Genomic DNA, 21,248 nt, shown 5'->3' on the forward strand with positions numbered 1-21,248 from the left:
GGACACCCACTCCTGCGGGACACCCGCCCCCGCGGGACACCCACCCCGGCGGGACACCCACCCCTGCCATCCCCGGGGCGAGGGGCGCGGCGGACACCGAGCCCCGCGGCTGCCCCGGTCCGGGGCATCGCGCCGGTCCCTCCCGCGGTGCAAAGCGCCCGGCCGGCCGGGCAAGCCCCGGGACAGCCCCGGGACGGCTGCGGGGCCGCGGGCGGGTCCCGCGCACCTGCGGAGCCCCCGCCTTTGTGCAGTGCAGGTGCGGCGCCCACCCCACCCCCGTGACGTCAGGCGGGCGCTCGCGGGGCACCATGGGAGAATCCCAATGTTTTCCAACGGATGCGCTCAGCAGCGCGGCGGCTTGAGGCGACTCCGGCAGCGGCGCTCGGGGGGGAGTCCCGGCAGGGGGCGGCGGCGGCGGGGGCCCGGAGCTGCCCCCTGAGCGCCCGGAGCGCCGCGCCGCAGCCGTGCCGACGGCGCCGGGGAAGATGCTGCCGCGGCTGGTCCTGCCCGGCTGACGCCCCGGCCCCGCCGCCGCCGCCGCACCCCCGTCCCCATTGTCCCCCGGCCGCCTCCGGCTCCATGAGCGCCTCCTCCTCCCTCCTCCTCTGAGCTTCCCGCCCTCCACCTCATGGCTGCATCGGAAGAAGGGACCGGCTGCTTTCTCCCGCGAGGCAGGTCGCAGAGTGACCCCAGCATCCTCACGGACCCCGGGGAGCACCCAGGTAACCGCCCCGCTCTGGCCGGCGGCGCTCGGGAGCATCCGCCACTTTGTGGGGAGCCCGCCCGCGGGCAGGAATTGGGAGCACATTTCCCGCAGGGAGTGCCGAATTGATGGTGCAGCGGCTGAGCTGCCCACGGGATCGGGGCGAGCGCGGCTCTGCCGGAGCGGCTTCGCGTCCCGGCCGCGGCTCCGGGGCCGCCGGCAGCGCTCGGGCCCCGCGCCCGCAGAGCTCGCTCAGGACTTCGTGGGGAGGGGAAATGAGCGCTAATAAAGCAGGCTGTTTGCATGGGATCGCCATGGAGACAAGGGAAGCAGAGTCATAATTAAACACTCTCTGCCCACAAGAAGGTAATTTTCACTTCACAGGGAGAAGCGTAATCTCCTTGTGGAGTGTGGGCTTAGAGGGTGGTGCTGAGGGGACACAGCCCAGTCGTTAGTGCACAAATAGAATATTGTGATTAGATATTTTTTTTTAACAATGGCAATTGGTGTTTTCATCTTCACTTTGAGGAGTAATTCTAAATGTCTGTTGGTGGTGACTCAGTAATTTCAGATAGTCAGAATCTAAGCAGGGTTGAGACCTTTAGAAAAAAAAAGAAACAAATAGCTACATCACTTTGATGAGATGTGATTGCACGGAAAGGCACAACAACAAGCTGGAAGGAAAGGGTAAGAGCCAGTTTACTGTCAGTTTCCCTGAATAGATGGAGGACACACAAGAGCTGTCAGGTTTCTTTATGAGAAAAGAAGTTATCAAAACAGTGTAAAGACAATGAATGGGGTGTTGATCATCACTACCCACTCCTGATTCCTAAGCCTAGAGATGGGTTTAGGTGTTGGGTCAGGCACTATCAGCCAGGAGACAGTCCCTGGATGCAATTTCAGGTTGAACTTTGCTCCCTTTCTCAGATTGCTGAGTAAACAAAATATTCCAGGCTCTATTCATACACCTGCTATATTGCTTCCTTCTGAGCCAATGAGGATATTAATATTTGTATCTAATTTAAGTTCTTCTATTTATTTGCCTTATCGAGCAATTGTGAGCACACTGGTCTGGAGTGAAATACAAATTGAATTAAGGCAAACAGTGGATGATTTATCTCTGATTACCAACTGTTCTGATGCCCTAAGTGAAGGGAACAAAGGACTCTTCTAACATGAACTGCTCGACTCACTCCCAAAGGGGCAATCTTGGCTGAAAGAGGAATGTATGTTTCTGCCATTTGATTTCTGGAAGCAGAAGTGACTAATGAAAGGAAGGCGTGTGCAACCTCCGTTTTAATTCCTCTAGATTGCTTTCTGCTAATTAATTCTTTCGGCCTTTGTGAGATACACAACAAAGAAAGTACACAACATGTCCGACAAGTAGACAAAGATATAAACATTATTGTGCTTTTTGTTGGGAGAAGGAGCTGTCAATACCAAGGAGCATTTTTCCCCTAATACAGACCCCATCGGACAAACCAGTGTCCCAGTGCACGGCAGGAGCTCCACTAAAATGCAAGAGAAGGTGTTTTGTATGTATTCTGTCATTCGTGCAATGTGTGGAGACAAACAAAGGTGTTAAATACATATGGTTTTTGTCCTGGTAGGTGTGAATAGTCAGTGGTAGGATGAGCATGTTTGGTAAGATTTTCAGGTTTTAAATTCATTCATCAAATAGTATTCAACATCTGTATGCTTCCACATGATAATAAAATGAACCTAAATTGCTTAATTTAGATAAAATTTTATTCTGCAGTGTGAGTAATCATTATGAGCAATTTCATACATTTGGCTACTTAAAAATCTGGAATACAATTTATATTATTTTAAGAATTATGAATGCTAGATGATGTAATAGCAGTTTATATTATTTTACTGTCCTGGAAAATAATTGTATCATTGTCATTATACCAGCATAATCATCTATGTACTCTAAGTCAAAAGACAGTCTTAGGAGTGGGAAATGATGTGTCCAAAGTTTGTGTTTACATCCCAACTCTGCTCACAGACAAAGCATGTAGGGAAGTGTGAACATGTAAGATTCTTCCTTAATCTAAAAATTAATGTTATTATCATTTAAGTTACATGTTTAGATTACAGACAAACAGACCAAAATTATACCAAAATCTGAGTATAATAGGATGTAGGATCCCTACAAAAACCATTCCTGCTTTACCTGGCCTTTGAGTGATGCCGTATCCCATCTTGTTTTGGAGCAGTTTTTGGCTGTGTGATGTGGTCGGGGGTTATTCTGCACCAACTCATTTGGATGTGCCTGCTGAGGAAAGGCTACTGGGGTGGGCAATGTAGGAATAGATGAAGGCAGCCTGGACTCTGAAAATTTTCCTGGTGGTTTTTTGGTTTAAAGACATATTTTTATTCATCTTCTTGACCTGTACAATTACAGGATTTTTTGGTTTAGCCCAGCTTTATGCAGGATGTTACAGTGCCATGGCTGAGAGTGTAGAGCTGGCAGCATAAAGATTTTCACGTACTTCCCAAAGGAAATCCTGTGATGCAATGCTTCATTTCCCTTCCCCTCCTGAAACACCAGTTTAACCAGTAGAACTGACCTATCCCAGCAGGGTTTGAGCCTTGCTGGCTGTCTCAGAATCTGCTCCCACTGGACCAAATCACCCCTTTTTAGCTGACCCTGAGCAATGTGAGCATCAGACCCAAGGAATTTGGGATGAGCACGCTGCAGATGCAGATGTTGGTTCCCCTTCCCAGTGCTTCATTTACAGTTGTTTGATGAACTGTTGCTTGGGTGAAGTGTTAAAGGGAGTTTCCCCATGTGAGAGCAGAGCTGAAGTTGGTTGTTTGTTTGTGAGGTTTTTGTTGTGTTTTGTTCATTTTAAAGAGGATTCTGTTTTCATCCAGCCAGAGCATGGGATAACTCAGTAACTGGCTGGATCAAGTAGCCTTAGCTGCTGATTTTTGAGAAGTCCTGCACACTCACAGTCCTGACTAATGCCAGCAGAAGCTGCAATTATTCCAAGCCTTGAACAATAAAGGCTTCATGATAAAGCCTCTTATCTAGTGTGCCTTTCCTCACAAAGCATTCACTGCAGAAATGAAAAGCTGTTTTATAACCTTGATTTGGAAGAGCTGTAATCTTTACAGACTACAGTGAATTTTATCACATGTAAAAAACTTAGAAAATTACCACATGCCACTACAATCTTACAAATATTCCTGTAATAAGTCAGATAAACAAGATGTTCAGTAAACTAAACTAGGGACAGTTAATAGCTATTTATTCCAAAACAGAAATACAAATTCTCTCATTCAGGTCCTTCATGTGCAACTTAAATTAAAACAGCAGCTCCTCACAGTGATCAGTAAAGATGTCACAGTCTAAGAAGAAAAGATGGACTTTAGTTCAGGCTCTGCTGACAGAAAGATGATTTTCTCCAGCATTTAAATGGTGCATAGAGGTCCTATTGGTAATGCAGAGATTACTGGAAACAGTGTTTTTTTGCTTTAATTGGATCAGTTGTTTATTTTCTCCTTTAAGATAAAATCATGCATTTCAGCCTGTATTTGAGTGAAGTATTTTATGGCCACTGAGCAGTATTTTATGAGAATTGCTGTAGTACAACAAACACTGGGCTTCATGTTCGAGTCTGTTTAAGTTCACTGTCACGCTGAGTGAGCAAGCCTTGAAATAGGAGGATGTCCTTAGTTTGGGAAACAGACATCAAAATACTCATGTCTTGCTTAACTGTAGACTGTCTCTAGGCCAGGCTGTTGTTAAGAAAGTGAATTTCATCTCATTCACAGAATCAGGGAATGAATTGGGTTGGAAGGACCCTTAGAGATCATCTGGTTCCAGCTCCCTGCCACAGCCATGGCACCTTCCTGACCTGATTGGATCAGGTTGCTCCAAGCCCCATCCAGCCTGGCCTTGAACACTTCAGGGATGTCAAGAATCTCCTTATCTTTTATGCCTTTCCCTCCTTCACCTTTCCAGATAAGGAACAAGAAAGGAAGGAAAGTCTAAAGAGAACAGATTTCAGTATCACCATCTAATTGAGAGACAGTTGCAGGAAGCCAAAATATTGCTCTCATTATATCCCTCCAGCAGTCACAGGGCAGAGGGAAGATTGACAATCTCATTTGATTTGTATCAAAAAAGGGAGGGGTGCACAGACTGGAGAAGAACACACCATGTCAAAACTCTGTATTACTTGAGGAGATACAGACAACCATGACAATGTGTGAAAATGTCACCCCCCTTCCCCCCTTAATTTTGGGATAATCCATTTGAATTTGTATAAGTACACATTGATGCCATCATGTTTTGCTCTCTGTGCTGCTGCCTTTCCTTCCTGGCACCACACAATTAAAGAAAATCTTCAGGATGGGCATTACTGAGCTCTCCAGCAGACCTTGCCAGTGGTCCACCATGTGTTCCTTGTCCTTCAGTGAAGGATCTGTGTTGAGGTAGGGAGCTGCTGTGCTGCAGGCAGTGGTGTTAGATGCTGTTAACAGCTCTGTCATCATAATTTCTTACTGCCTGGTGAAGGGGGGCTCCTCAGCCTCTCCTCTGGTGTGGTGTGCTTCAAGACCTGACAAGTTAAAGCTACTGCAGAGTAGCTGTTCCAGAGATACATGATTATGTCTTCACCAGACACTAATTCCCTTTTTATTTCTATTGATACCATGTGTCATCAGCAGCACTGAGCTCTGAATTAACTCCAGGGGAGAACAACTGCATAAGACTTAGAAGGTCCTCCATCACTGTTTCTAGTTTTCATAATTCAGACGTTCTGAAGCAGGCAGCATTCTTGTTAGTATTCTTCTAGGATGCTAAGAAGAGATGCTGAGATGAGAATTGAACTGCTATGATGTTTTACATCATCTTTTTTTGGGCTGGAGGCTGACCTGGAGCCCAGCAGGGCCTCCCAGGCAGTGTGAGGAAGGACATCAGCCATCTGAGTAACAGCCAGGGAAAGTCATGATGCAGTAAACAGCAGGTGTGGGAATACTCTCTAATATGGCTTTTTCTTTCTTGTCTTCTGTTTTGAAGCTGTAACCTCCCATGGATGGACTGTGCCACTCCATATCTGTCATTGTCTTCTCTTAACATTTTTGGGTTGATTTAGCTTATAAAGATTTTAATTGATTCCTGTTTCTGCTGTATTTGTTCCTTGGACAAGTTTGCTCAGTCTGAGTCTCAAGCAGTCCTAGGGAGCCTGTGAGCCACTGGAAAGCTGTGCTGCCCCCTTAACCTGGACACTGGGAACCTCAGAGATGTTGGAAGCTACTGGCAGGGGATGTTTGGAAACCCAAAACCAGATTGAAAATAAAATGTGGTAGGTTTGGGTTGCAGGTGCTGGCATGGAGCAAAAGGAAGGCAAAGACAAGCAGGAATTCAGCTGGAGTGCACACACATTGGTGCCAGCTCTCTGGATCTGCTCGAGTCATTCTTGCTGCAAATCTATTCATGCCAGGCCCATAATTCAGAAAATCTTCTGAGTGTGTGCTTAACTTCCAACGTGTGCTTTGGATGGAAGGAAATTGATGGCAGAGAGAGGACAGGGAGATGCTGTGAGTGCCCTGCCTGTCAGCTGGGCTGCTCCATCCTTCTGCAGTCATTTACATCACCATAACTTCAATCAGGGACTTAAAGGCTTATCCATGATGTCTTTAGCTGTTGAATGAATTTTCAAATTTGATCCTAATGCTTGAGCCAGGACACATTAAAAAAGTTGTTTGGGTTTTGTTTTGTTTTGTTTTTTCACCAGAAAGATTTTGGTTTCCATTTCATCTTTCTCTATCAACAAGTCTGTTCTGTTAAGTGAGTTTGTTTCACCTACATTATATTTCTTCTGAAATAGAATTTTACCAGGTCTCCTACATCCTTTCCTTTATTAATTTATGGACAAAATGATTGAATCAGTGCTTTTGCTCCAGTTTATAACTGAACCCTATGATTTATTTATGTGGAAGTTAGTGATATTCTCCCACTCAGAAGTTCCTATTCCTAACCAAAGGGAAGAAAGTTGCTGTTCCACACCTAATGGGGGCTGTACTCAGGAATACTCAGTACTGACTAGAAACACGCAGGTTATTAGTTAATATCCCATTTGCCTTTCCATTGAAATCCCAATTGAATTCTATAAAGCTTCCCAGAACATTTGCTATTTGTGTGAATATAGAGTTAAGAGTTTTTTCTGACACAGCACCTGAAAAATCATCACCATATTACCACGTACTACGATGGGAGTTTTATTTTAAGAAACGATCCACTGTGCTTTTGAGAAAGCCTTTTTGTTTCTCCTCAAATTCCCAGTCCCTTCTTGTTTGGACCCCAAGTCCCTGTGATGCAGGAAACTCCACTGGAAGCACAGATGTCTCTTTTTCTCTGTCCTGCAGCAGAGAATCTCCTCTTTCCCCAGCAGCCCTTGCCCTGGCACCTGACTCATCTCCCCCATGGCAGCCCTGCTCCTGCATTTTCCAGGAGGGGAGAAGGATCTCTCCACCTCTGGAGAGGAGGATGGGCACAGTGCTGGGGAAGCTGCAGAGGTGGCACTTCCTGAGCATGGATTCTCTTGCTCCAAATGCAGAATTTTGGTCCTGCACATATAATTTGTGTCAGTGCTGGGGTATCATTACGTTGCTCAACATGATGCACTCTTAACACAAACTGCTTTTTGCTCTTGCCCGAGTATTTTACCTACTGATACTCAGTTTATTTTGGGAATCAAGAGCTTATGAAGTTATGTTTTAATGCTACTTTTGCAGGAATTAAATGAGGTCAGTTAATAAGTATGCTATCCATGCCAAGGGTAGGATTTAGGCTTTTCCAGGGTTTGAGTGTTCCCAGTGTTTGGAGATTTGTATTTAGCCAAACTTTAGAGTTCTGTAAAGGAAATGCAGGGCTTTAGTGGGGAAAAAAGTGTTTTAAAGTTGTCTTTTCTTCTAAATCCCAAGTTGGCAGGTAGTCTGAATGTTGCTGAAAAGACACTTAAACCATTAAAACGTCTTTATCCAAGAAGTGGAAATACTGATTATACACCATTAAAACCTAGACTGGATTTATGAGAGTGAGGTCATCATATTGGAAATAACCTGGTGTGTTTTTATGTTCATCTTTGTCTCTTTAATTCAGGCTTTCTTTTTTATGTTTACCTTTGTCTGTTTAATTCAGGGTTTGTTTTTTTTTTTAATAAAAGTAAACCCTAGATTTGATTGCATACCTTAAGTAAAAGAACTCAGACCTAATTTACACACCTAATAACTTGTGCACACAAATAGTTGCTTCTCTGTGCAAATAAGAGAAACTCCTGTCTGTTAAATAATAAAAGATCTTCACACTTTAGCTATGAATGAAGGTGGTTTAGGATTATTCATTCAGTTAATGTTTGCACCAGACTTTGAGAATGGAATGAGTTACATAATGCTGGGAGTCATGTTTATCTGGAAATGTAACTGTATTTTAGTGAGTAGTTAAGTAACAGTGTTAATTTTCCTCAAAATATTTAATTTGGGAATTCTCTTTCGAGACTGCCCAAGTCGTGCTGTCATGAATGGGCTACACAATTTATTTATTTATAAAATGGGGTTTTAAAATCAAATTTATGTCTTTGTATTTTTAAAATTTAATATGTAGAATTAATTGCCCTTGCTTCTCTAAGCAGGTCAAGTCTATAAATACCAAGAATAAGTAAAACTAAATATGATACCTTGATTTTGCTTCAAAATGTAGCCAGTTTGGATGCTAATACAATGGATTCTTTGTGCCCATTAAATCCCACGCTTTTGTTTGAAATTCAAGTTGATTTATGGCCTAACATATACACAATTTATACATGCCCCAGAGAGAACCTCATACAGCGACTTGAGGCAGGTCAATAGCTCCGTGCTTGAGTCTGCATAAATATTTCAGTGAAATATCTGAATCAAAGGGGTCTTCTCTTGTTTTCTGTAGTACACTAATACTCTGGGTCAGCAGTGTGGGCCTGTGGTTTCAGCTGAAGGAAAGCTTGTCTTGTGCATAAAGCACTTCAGAACTGTTCTTATAATGAAGAGACAGTTTGTGTGTTAATTTCCTTAATGCAATTTTTTTTAAACATCCTCGCACTGTTCAGCTGCTGCATAACCAGCAAGTGGACATAGATCACTGCATTACATCCACCCAGTGAAGCCTTCCCTGTTTTCTGAGGGCTGCTCCATCCCTCAGGCCAGGCAGCCTTCCCTGTGCCTTGTCCATATTGATCTGCTGGGAATGGCTGTCACTTCTCATTCAGCTGCTCTCAGAACTCTGCATCTCTCAACTAAACAGCCTTGACTGCACCAAGACTTGGGCTTTTATCATTAAAAGAACATAAGAAATTCTGCCCTGGCTCAGGACTGAGGTGTGTCCAGCCTGGGACTGTTCTTGATGGGGGCTGGAAGCTCAGGACAGGCTGGGAGCAAAGGGAAGGGTGGCTGGAGGAACATCCATAAATTCCACATGAAATCCTCAGGGTCAGTCTCCTGTGCTGCCTTCAAACAACAGCCACAGGGGCTGATGCTTTGGGCAGCTCTGCTCAGCATCTCGAACAAATCCTGCTGTCTTGGGGAGCTCAGACAGAACCTGAGTGGAAATCAGCCTCCAAGAGAGGTTCTTGGCTCCTGCAAGTTCATTTGTGATTGTTCCATCATGAATGAGATGGATCTGTGTGGAATATTTAAATAGAGCGAACGTGATAGTGTATGCAACACTGACTTAATTGGGTTTCTCTGAAGTTTATGCTTTGCAGATGGGACTTCTGTAATTTTGTAAGCTCTGCATTAAGGATAGAAGAAAAAATGTAATTTCTTTCTTCTTTTTTTTTTTTTTTTTTTTTTTTTTAGTTATAGCAGCTGTGTAGACTGGGTAGCAGCTTTCTGGGATTGCAGAGGTTTCAAGGAGAAAAAACATCCTATTTTCAGACACAGCACATCAACTTAACTTCAGCTTAAATGTTTCCTTCCATGACAGTCGCTCATTTGACTTTGCTCAATGTTATAGTGCCTAGAAGGAGAGAATATGTACTCACATTAGACTACCAACTATGCAGAGAAAGCTCTAGAAAAAAGAAAATGGAGTCTTGGACTCATACAAATTCTCTACTTGTCCAGCATAAGTTTTAAATGCCTTGTTTCTTGTTTAACTCAAAAAAAATAATGGAAAAATCAGAACTGAGATAAAGTGTGAGTATCACTTCAGATTTCACAGGAGATACTTAACTGCAGATAACTTAATAACACATCTTCCTGCAAGTGAGGAACATAAGTGAGCTCCTGCCACCTGGGAATCCCCAAATTTAGGAGCAAAACAGAGGTTCCTGAGAATGTGCTGTTTTACTGTGAACTGCTGATGCCAATTCAGGATGGAATGGCGTGACACAAAAACTGTGTATCCTCACTAAACCCTTGATTCTGTTTGATTTATAGTGGGAGCAAATATCAGCCACTGCCCCAGGCTGGTGCCTCGAACCCCTGCAGCAGTGGTGAACTTAACAGATGACATGATCAGATGTGGATTTTCTTAAGGCAAACGTAGGGAATGTGAACTACAGCTGTCAAGATGGATAGCAGAGAGACTTCTTAGTGTTGTGGTGTACATTTGCTGCTGCAATTCAACCAGAAGAACAAACTGAAAGGAAGCCAAGTAAAAGATAATTTTAACATGTAGAAGTACAAAGGAGCGTCCTTCAAAAATCCAGGATATTGTGCATGAATGAAAATGTTTTAAGAAGGAACCCTAACTGATAGAAATTTATCCTGTATCTCTCTTCTTAGTCCAGGGAGGTATCACTGAAGCACAGGCTGGTCTGGAAGACTGGCATTCCTTCTGTCTCACTGGGTTGGTGCCTCCTTCCATTCTCTTGTTCTCATGTGACAGGGTAGAGCTTCTTGCAACTCTTTTTATTTCTCAATCTCTTTTGTCTACAGTTTTTTGACTTTTCTGCCATCCAGTCTGAGTTCATTCTAGTAGTTAGCTCTCCTGTCTTAGCAAACTCAGCAGCTCCTGTTCCAGGGGCCCTTCTCCCAGATGGAGAAATAGAATGGGTGTTACTGCTGTACCAGCAGAGCAGCCAGCAAAGCCTGCCTCCCTCCAGATCCAGCATTTTCAGCCCTCACTGTGATCTTAAACTGCTAAAAATCCCATTTATCACCGAGGTCTTCAGATTGGCTCCTCTGTTGTCCGATGGAGAGTCAGGCTGGGTGAACCCTCTTCCCTCAAGGGCCTCCCAGCAGCAGCTCTCCTGTGGCTGCTTTGGTGTGGAACCAAAGCTGACCTCACACCCAGGCTCTGCCTGCAGGCAGCACTTTCCAGGGTCACTGGTGTCATTTTTCATCAACTCCATCCTTGGTTGAAAGTTGTCAGTGAGCTCCAAAGTCATTGTGGGTGGCAGGAGATGAAGGGGTTAAACAACCCTTGTTTGTGAAAGAAGAACCCAGGAGCAAAAAAGCAGGGGAAGTTGTTTTCAATAACTTGCTCCATTTATATTTTTCTCACTCTTGCTCTCACAACACAACTTCTAGGCTTTATTCCAACACATCGAGGCTCTCTGGTTCTACCAACCTTTTCTGAAAAAGCTGCACTGTGACCTGGGGCATTACTCATCTCTCTTATTTGGGAGATAATATTTTATATAATCAGCTATTTGAGTCCTGCACCTGCAGAATATCTATTCTGCTTTGCACCCTGGAGTTTAGTATTTGTTGATTAACCTGGGTTTTAGACATATTTTGCAATAACTTTTTAAAAAAACCCAACTGTAAAGAAATCCCAACCTGTCCAACCCAAACACTTGGCACTGCCATGAACTTATGAATTTTCAGATCATGATTTGCTTGGCTGCTCTAATGAAATAATTATAAAATATTTAAATTACTGAATATACTTCTAGTGGATTAGACATCATAAAATACCAGCAGAGAAATAAACCCAAACTTTCTGAATAGAAAGTATGGGATGAGGTTTTCTCTCTATCCAAAAGGACAGATCTCTCAGAAGATGGATACACTTCATATATATTTTAAAATTTATTTTCTCATTCTATTAAAAGAAATGGAAAGCTAATTCTGGTGGGTTTATTTAATTAGTTTTTAATTCAAATTCCCCTCCCTGTCTTAAGAAATTCCCCTGAAATTTGCCAGCAGAGCATTGCAGAAATCTTTTTTAGACCTTGGTAGCTGCTGTAAAGTTGTCTGGGAACAAAATCTACTTTTCAACAGATTATTCTAAATGTACATATCCAAGTAGGGAAAAAGTGGCAGTAGCTTGAAAGCTAACTTTCATTTTAAGTAGTTTTTTGAAGAAAGAGGAGAACTTCGGGTGTTACATCATGGTTTTTCAGAAATACTCATTTTTTAAACACAAGGAAACTTCTTTTTCCTGCTTTACAATAATAATCTGATTTTTAACCAGATACTGTCTGTTAAAATGAAATCACAGAGATTTAGAAATATCTTTGCTGACAGAAAGGGACAAGACTAAGCATATCAGAGCCGACGGGAATCGTGCAGTTTAGAGATTTTGTTGTTATAGATCATAATATTCTCATAATACAAGAGAGATTACAGAAATATGGCATAGTCTTATTTTGTCTGACATTGTAAAGAAAGAAAGACTTAAAGGATTAGTCTTGGTAACTTAGCTGTTCCTTTGCAAAGTATTGTGATCTAATAGGAAATAATGCAGCGCAGATCCTGAACACGAAATAAAGCCTCTGGTCAGAATCTCGTTAATGCCAGAAATGATTTAAAGCCAGCCAACAGCCCCAGTTTTCTGTCCCAGAAATGACAACACAAGACGTGACGCCTCTTACTCTAATGCTGCATAAGAGCACATCATGCATGTGATTAAGATATGACTGAACACGACTAATTCCTCAAGATTCACTTCTCTCCATTGTTAGAAACCCAGGGAGAGCACAAGAGAGCTGGCTTAGATTTTAGATGGAAGCTGCTACTTTGACAAGGAATCTGAGTACTTCCTTCTCCAGTGTCTGTCAGAGGGATGGGCCAGGGAGGCAAAGTTAAACGTTTTTCACTCAAGTGAGCGGAGCACCTAATTTACACATTCATGGGACACAAAGCATCGCTCACTGTGCTAGCAAATCACCGTAATGAGGCGTTTGCACACCCACACACATTGATACTCATGCTTTGCTCAGCTTGCACCTGCAGTGGTGGTGAATAGATGTGTAATTGCATCTCGAGCTGCTGAAAGCAGGGCTGCAGCAAGGTCTGTTTAGCTGGAGTAAGTGGCTGCCTTTTCCCTTCACTTTGCTGTGGTCGGCAGCTTTTTGGGAGCTGTTTTACCGCATCAATCCTGCTTTTCTGTTATAACAGCTCTGAAAAGCTTTTCCAAGGAGCCCTACAGGTGTTGGCTTTTGAGTCACGAACGTTTTGGGTGACTGCTCCAAGGGCTGCTGTCTCTTGGAGCATCAGAGCACTGAGTCCCTCAGCTGATAACCTGGCAGACTGTGATAAGCTCAGAACAAGGGCAAGGGCTAGAGAGCCAAAGTTCAGGCGTGCTCAGGTCTTGCAAGTAAAGGAATTAGTGAAAAAGTAGTCAAAAAGCTGGTGCTGCAAGACTATCCTGAGGATAACAACTGTTACATACTGAAATCTGCCAAATTTCCCATGGCAGTGCTGATTTCCTGCCCTACAGCCTCAAGTCAGATCTTACCGTCCCTCTACACCAGAAATCAGCAATCCCATCTTCAGGGGAACCATTGAAATGAAGTTCTTCCACTTCATTAAACATCCAACACATGTTCCAAACTTCAGATTCATGACTGTTGCTGTGAAATTTTTAGTTACACCTTCTAAAGCCCACATTTGTGTTCCCTGATTTCCCTTGGAGCATCCACCTGTGCACAAACCAAAACTGTTGCTAGCTGGGATGATTTTAAAGCTCCAGAAGAAGCACAGAGGTTCCACTGCAGGCATTTCACCACTGCAGCAAGCGTGACTGAGCCAGTGCTCCCGCTCTCATCTTGTCATTTGGGTGGCTTTCAGAAGATATGACTTCAAAGTAGAAATAGTGTGTCTGGAGTGGTTTTAAGAAACTGTTTTATTTCATCCATTTTCTGCCCAAAATGTACTCTGCCTTCTGAGATGTGAAGAAGGCTTTATCTATTCCACTGCCACATCTAAGTTTGCTTCAGGTGAGAGCCTGGTTATTTAGGATGTTTCCTGTGACAGATGGGTTATTTACAGCAATTGTATCCCAAAGATGTAGAAAGTATCATTTCCATAAATTGTCAGCAGCTTTGGGATCCCAAGTATTTCATTCAAATCAGCAAATTCCAAGTGGATTAAGAATCAGATTCCAATAACATTGATTTCTGAATAGCAATTATATATATTTTTAGGGTCTTGTCTGAAATGTAACAGTTTTAATGCATTTTTGCTGGGCATTTCACATCTGTTTGCTATCACTGACCATCAGTTTGTTGGACTGAGGATAATGGGAACTCACAGTTGCACATCTAATCCAGTGCATCACTGCAAAACTATTTGCACAATTTAAATGCCTGGACACTAAACTGTGATTCCCTTTCAGGTCCTATGCTATCATATAATCCATATCCATTGAAAATTGATTTGACATGCATAATCACTGTTTAATTGTCATATCTCCTAAGGAGGCTATTTTATAGAAGTGAAAATAATAGCCTAGGACAAGTATATGGTTTTCTCTAATAAGCAAGTTATTCTGATTACCCTTCCCTAATAGCATAATTGCATTCTGGATGTTCTCTCCTCAGCAATAACTCTGGTAATTACAGTCTATGTGTGGTCCAGGGCCTGGCAGGGGGCAGGGGGGTGGGGTTTGGGGATTTGCTGTTGTTGATGTTGTTGCTCAAATCTGAATTTTAAAAATATGGGCCCAGATTTTTCTGCACTGCAGCTATGGTCAGGCTATAGGATAATCTCCAGGATGAGAGAGAGTAGCTATCAGGTTTTAATTTTTCATTTTTCACCACTGTTGCTGAAAAAAACCCCCAAACAATTGCAGCTTTCATTGGTGGAGGGAAGTGAGAAAAGAAGTAAGGAGGGGATGGCAGCTATCACCTGTTTACCTTTGTATTTTTTGTGTTTTCCTGTCAGCATATCGTGTGAAAAGCACAACCCAAGGGTATCTGGATTTTTGACATTTTCTTTCTTCATGGCTCATGCCACTGCAGATCCATCAGGCCTGCAGCCACAGCCTCACAGCAGCCTGGAGAGAGCTTCCAAGAGGCCAGCCTCGAGCACCCGTTCTGCCCCTGATATCCATATGGAAGAGGTTGCTCAAACTTCAGCTATATTTAGGACTGGATTTCAGCTGATGCAATACCACTATGAGAGCTCTTTCTCCCAGAAAATGTAGAGCCAGATATTAAGGCATTTAGTCATGAAAAGAAATGAGAACAAAGCTTTTAGATCCAAGAGGATTTAAGTGTGGAATAGTCCTGTAGGAGTGCCTGGATAAATCTACTCTGGTAGTCTTTAAGAAGTGCTACAGAACCATCCTCATTTTCCAAAAATGAATATCACCTGTAGGAGCGCTTGGACAAATCTACTGTGGTAGTCTTTAAGTGCTACAGAACCATCCTCATTTTCCAAAAATAAATATCCAAAATTACATTTACAGCTGTAATATTCCAGTCCTCCTCTCCTTGAAAAAGACTCCAGAAAACCCAACCCCACCCAAAGTTTGGTCACCTAAAAAAGAGAGAAGCCAGGCAATTATGTATGTCTGTAACTAAGTTATTGCTAATGGGTTTATGCAGAAAGTGTTCAAATACTCAAATTACAGCATTTAAAAAAGTGTTTAACAGCCCTAGCAGAACAGCCAAGGTTTGACAGGGCCCAAATAACCCATCCTGATGGTGTGGCTGAGTCCTGATGGAAAGAACAATTTCACTGCCGTTGCATGGGGAATTCTTGTTCCATAAACAACAACCTCAGTTCTCCTGGGAATACTGCAGTCACTTCAGAAAATAATACAGCTTTCAGTTTGTTGGTTTGTGATATGCACTTTGTTTACTATGCAACAAGAGATTTAATGAAATGGCTTGGGGTTTGAAACGGGATTTTTCAGCTATTCATAATTTTGAGGCTGATTTAACCATTCACCTGGAATTGTGATGCAGAGCAAGTAATTGCACAAGTTAATGGCAATTAAAATAACTAACAGACATAATGAAGTGTTTTGCATATGCACTCATGGGATTTTTGTGCATGCAAATCATTTGTAGATTTTGTACAAAGTTTCTTCATTGTATGTAAAAGAACTCTTTTATATGTTGTTGCCATGCCTATTTTTTTTAGCACAGGATATTAAACTAAACATTCAAAGAATTCAAGCACACACCTACCACTGATATGTGTGTTATAATTGACTGACTGCTTAACCAGGTTGCATGAATAATGCTTATTTTTTTAATCAAAGGTTGATTCTTATATGTCTGACTAGTTCTCTGGTAGATCAAGGGTTGTATTTTGTACTAGAAATACAAAAATTTTAACTGAACTTTGAGAAAATCCCTTTGGGGATTTTCTTGAGAATCTACCAGTGAAAGAACTTCACGAGAGTTGATAGCACAGAGGGCAGAATCTGCCAGACTGCTCTTCTTCCTTTGGTTTTGTTTCATTACTTCAATGTTTCTTTTTTATGTTTTTGAGAGTGAAAAATTCATGCTGCTACAAGTCATTAAGGTTATTCACTTTTTCTTGCTCCTGGTTTCTCCACACCCAGTTCCTTTCCAGGTGACCCAAGCAGAGTCCTCCAAGAGCCCAGGCTCCTTGCTTGGTAGAGTAAGGGTTTTTCTTTGTACATCTTTGCTTTTGGAAAATTCTGATGAGATCAGCCTTCAGCTCTCTGCATAACCAATTTCATCATGAAACGGGAAAAAAAATAGAAATGGGAAAGAATCCCTAAATTCAGGGAACCAGCTTGCACAGGAGGACAATCCTGTAGCTGTAGCTCTATCAGTGGAATGGTTTGGCAGTTCTGTAATGCAGCCCAGACTTCTTCCAGGGAGCAGAATGACTCAGTGCAGAGGAGACAGAGTTAATGATGGCTGAAGAGTCCTAATGATGCGTGTTGTGTACAAACAAAGTACAAATCCATTATATTCTGCTTTCATTTTATTAATTGGTCATTCATTACCCAATGCACTGTCAATTAAGTGGCTCTAAAGAAATTCATGGTATCCTCCTGTTCCTTTTATTCATAATAAATATGTCAGTCTCTGATTAAATGCCTGAGTGGTTAGAACATGTTTAGAGGATATGACATTGTCTACCTCTTCACAGTATGACCCAGGGCTCTGATGACACAATTAAGGCATGCTCCAGCAGACAGACCAGCTCCCCACAGTGAGCTTCCTCTGTGGGCTCGTCCAAAGTCATAAGGGTTATGATTCAACCTAAAATCAGTCTCCAGGAGTATCTCAATGTACACCCTGCAGGAGAGTCTCAGTGTGCTTATAGCTCAGAACTGAGAGTCTCAGCCTGTGCTGGAGTGAAGCTGGAAATGAAACCCTGGAACAGCCCCCATGCTTAATAAAATCACCAATTCTTATTTCAGAGGATTTGGAAACAGATAATGTTTAAATTCTGACAAGCAAGGTACCAAATAGTCATCTTAGTCTGGGAACACAGTCAAATGGTTCCATCTATTCTAATTTGGCTAATTTCTCCTAAAAATTATAGTGGTCTCTCCCATTTAACAAAATTAGGCAGCATCTGTGCAAAGCAAAGTTTGAATAGCCAAGCATATGTTTTGCACACATGCTAATAAACTTAATTAAGAGTTGCACTCAGTCACAGAGTGACTGACATAAGGTATTGGACTAGGACTGAGCAGTGCCACTTGTGTTTGGCTGCTGCGTGCAGACAATACACATTTCACACACTGCAGAAACAATCCAGCACGTACAGGCTGGTGATGGTGACACGAAAACTGTGACACAATCAAGGGAATATGCAGATAGAAAATTAGGAGGTGCAGATATATTACTCATCAGGAACTATTTGCTCAGCTATAATGGATGTCATTGCATCTGACTAAATCAGTAAGGGCTGTGAAAGCAAATTTGGGTCACGCTACCACCTTAATTAGTAACTACCAATCTTACTAAGCTTATTGCCTTCTCCACCAGTCAAAAACCACCAGACTTTTGCCTCCAGTTCCCCAGATGATCTCCAATAACTTTCAGATTGCATTTTATTTAACTGATTCTGACCTGAAACATGAACAGGTTTTGTCCTTCTCAAAAAATAGAGAAGTAGCTAAAAATGTGAATTGGAGAGAAAGTCCTTGCTTCTTTTTATAGTCACAGTTTGAATTTCATGCATGGCAGTAGCTCTAAGGCACTGAAGCTATTAGATCATTTTTAGTTCTACCTATTATATGAGCTGTTTTAGAAGAGAGGAAAACCTACTCAAATATATTTAAAGATAAAAGCAAAACATGAAACACAGCATTTTGAACGTATGCGGGCGTCTGCATCAATGGCATTCACGAGGCAAGTGCATTCTGAAGCAATCCCACAGAGCCTGAATTCACAGCCCAGACCATTACATAAGCACTGCCAGCTTTAGTGGATGTGGCTGCTCCATCTCCAGTGTAGCACTGGGAGGTGGCAGTGACACGTCCTGGCCATGGTGTTTCCTTTGTCACTGATTCACACCAGCCCCAACAATCAGTGCCAAGGGTGGCTTTACACCCAAACTGGGGGACAGCCCCTGCACTGGGACTGGTACCAAACATACCCAACCCCTGAGATCTCTGGATTCCCAGCTGGTGGAAGACGATTCTCCGGTGGGATTGGGAGAGTTAACTCAAGCTGGGGAACTGGAGTGTTCTCTCTCCTTATCTTTCACTTTCGCCCACATACACCCCCATTATCTTTATAATGTTTTAACTGCTTCTACTGGGCAGAGGAGGAGAGGAGAGGCAGGATGGGTTTTTGTCAGGGTAATCTCCTTGATCTCTCCAGTTTAGTCAAGAGGGTAGGCTTATGTGTCCTCACATTTGGGAAAGCAGTCTTGAATTGCTGTTGAAAAACCAGCCTGGAAAAGTCACCCAGATGTTTATAATGAAACATAAACTAAATGGGGTGCATTAAAATCTCTAGGGTATTGCCTAACAGAGGGCCATTCATTCTGTAAAATACAGTATTGGATCCTCACCTGAGCTTGCAAGCACTGCCATGTGCTGCCCTTTTTGTGCAAATCTGGGGGAATTCAACATCCTCCTGCAAATAATGCTTGTTAGAACAAGCTCCTGGGCAGTGGGAAATATCCATGAAAGAATTGTGTAGCTGCTTGTGTTTCCATATGCTGGAGGTAAAAACTTTACCTAATGAAGAGATACAGAGACTACCTGCGACTTTGTCTGTGTTGAAACCACTTGTGCACCTTTTTCTGTTCTATTTGTGCTTCCTTTTCTTTCAAAGGGATTTGGGGGTGCTTGGTGCTTTGCAGTGCTTTGAACACAGTGAGTAAGGGGAGTGTGGAATTCAGACTTTGGGAGGACCTGTGAAAATCAACAGGAGATGGGTTTAGAAAACCTGAGTGTTACCATTCTACTACAAGGACTGCTTGTAATCCGGTATGGTATTCAATTTCTTCTTATGCTTTCATAACCAGGGGGTTTATGGGTTGTACATATTTTATATACACTGACAAGTATTTTTAGGCAAAGGTACTTTTGCTTCCAGACGCTCCCAGAGGATTGGAATTGGCCTTTTCCTTTGGTCGGGTTCAACCTCTGGGCTGACTCAGCACAGTAATGATGTCTTCCTGAGATACATCCTTTACCTAAGTGACACATTTGTGAGACAAGGAAGGGAAATGTACAGGGACTCTAGTGAAGATCAAAACAATCCATATCTTACATTTCATCTTGTTACTACTATGCAAGAATAGAAAAATACTTTTTCCCCATCCTCTGCACGACATGATTTTTTAGACACAAAGACCTTCATCCTGTAGTAGAAAGATGCTAAAGCAGTTTTCTTGTTAAAAACCACTGTTCACTCTCTTTTTCTAGTACAAGGACATCCGTGTTTTCCTGAGCAGAAGTTACGTGGTGCTGAAGTAATAACTGAAAAGATCTTTCTGTTTCCATTGAAGGAAACAGTTGAACTTCCATCTACATCAAAGGATCTCTTTCTGTACTCCTGGCCATTTTAATGGTTTTCTCTAGTAAATCTGAAGGCTAGAAGAGCAGTTGTCATGGGAACTGGCAACAGATGACTCAAGAAAACAAAATTAAATGTTGGCTTGATATCAACAGCTAATCTAGTGCCCTGCCAACTGCAATCACAGCTAACATGAGCCTTGCCCAGCAAGCTGTGATTTGAAAGGAGTTGCAGCCAAAGATAGAGTTTCTCACCCCATGAACAGAAGAACATTTTAAAAACTTAAACTAATGAGGGGACCCAAGAACTTTGGAAACAGTTAAACTTAGAAAAACATGGTTTTTAATTGCTGAGTTAGAGCCTTTACAGCCATAAATCAGAGTTTCTTCTTTGACATCAAAATTGTGATGTCAAATTAATTACCATTTCAAGATCTGTCTTAGCATTTTCAGAATCCATATGATTGATTTATGCTGGGACAGAGTCCAAAAATTGTTACAAATTGTGGTTTTAGTGCATCTGTTATCTGGAAAATCCAATTCCTATTCTATAATCTATTTTGCAAAGGAACATCTTTAAGTATGTAATTTTTAGACATGAAATTTAAAGACTTTTTTCTAAGAAATCATATCTGGCTTTTGTTTGTCATCAGTAGATTTTAAGGCCTAAAGGGCTGCATTGAGGCCTGTCATTCAGAGAATATATAAAAAATTGTCTTTTATATCCAGTGATGGAAAATACAGTCTTGGTTAAGAACAATCTGCTAATACTTGGCTCCTCCTAGTGACTGTTAATTTAGCCCATATGGAGTGTAACAGAAAATAGAACAGCCTTGAAATAAAATAAGAGCGTGTTTAGAGCTTGTTTACATAAACACAGCCTATGAAAATCCAGGCAGGTTCACTTACGAAAGTACAGTGGATTAATTAACTATTAAAATCTGTGTGGACACTCATGTTGAGAATTAAAGGGAACTCAATTTAATTTAGCTTTATTCTGTTCCAAAGTAAATGAACCTAAATTGAATTAAGATTACTTTAATTCTAGGAGAGACTATTCATGCAAATATACTGTGGTTTAATTAAGCTACTTTCAAGCACGTGCACTTAGGTAAATTGGATTAGATTTTGTAAGCATTTCCATGTAAAAAAGCCTGTAGGATTCATGGAAAGGACAACTTCTGGGCTGAAATGTCTTTGTGTGCAGTGATGTATCAGTCTGGCCACTTAAGTAAACATGCAGTGATTGATTTTTCTCTTTGTTCTGGGATCTCCCATGTGCATTTTTGCCATGTTCTCTCTAGTCTGTACACATTCCAGGTAACTTAATCAGGAAGATTTTCTACCCTTACTGCAGTTGGGGTTTTGGGAAGTATATACCAAAATTTTTTACACCCACAACACTTGAAAGTT

The 21,248-nt window shown here is 42.1% G+C and overlaps 1 protein-coding gene across 2 annotated transcripts in view; it reads left to right on the forward strand.

The window, feature by feature from the left end:
- Positions 1–442: 442 nt before the first annotated feature.
- PHACTR3 (phosphatase and actin regulator 3) overlaps positions 443–21,248 on the forward strand; it is a 100,574-nt gene continuing 79,768 nt past the window's right edge. Inside the window, exon 1 of one of the 2 annotated variants that reach the window (XM_039719356.1) lies at positions 443–722. In XM_039719356.1, coding sequence (XP_039575290.1) covers positions 629–722 — 94 coding nt within the window. In that variant the 5' untranslated portion in view covers positions 443–628. The remainder of the gene's footprint in view (positions 723–21,248) is intronic. The other variant, XM_039719354.1, reaches the window with a different exon arrangement.

The sequence above is a fragment of the Passer montanus genome, unplaced genomic scaffold, assembly GCF_014805655.1.
Source record: "Passer montanus isolate IOZ18808 unplaced genomic scaffold, ASM1480565v1 scaffold41, whole genome shotgun sequence".
NCBI classification, from domain to species: domain Eukaryota; kingdom Metazoa; phylum Chordata; class Aves; order Passeriformes; family Passeridae; genus Passer; species Passer montanus.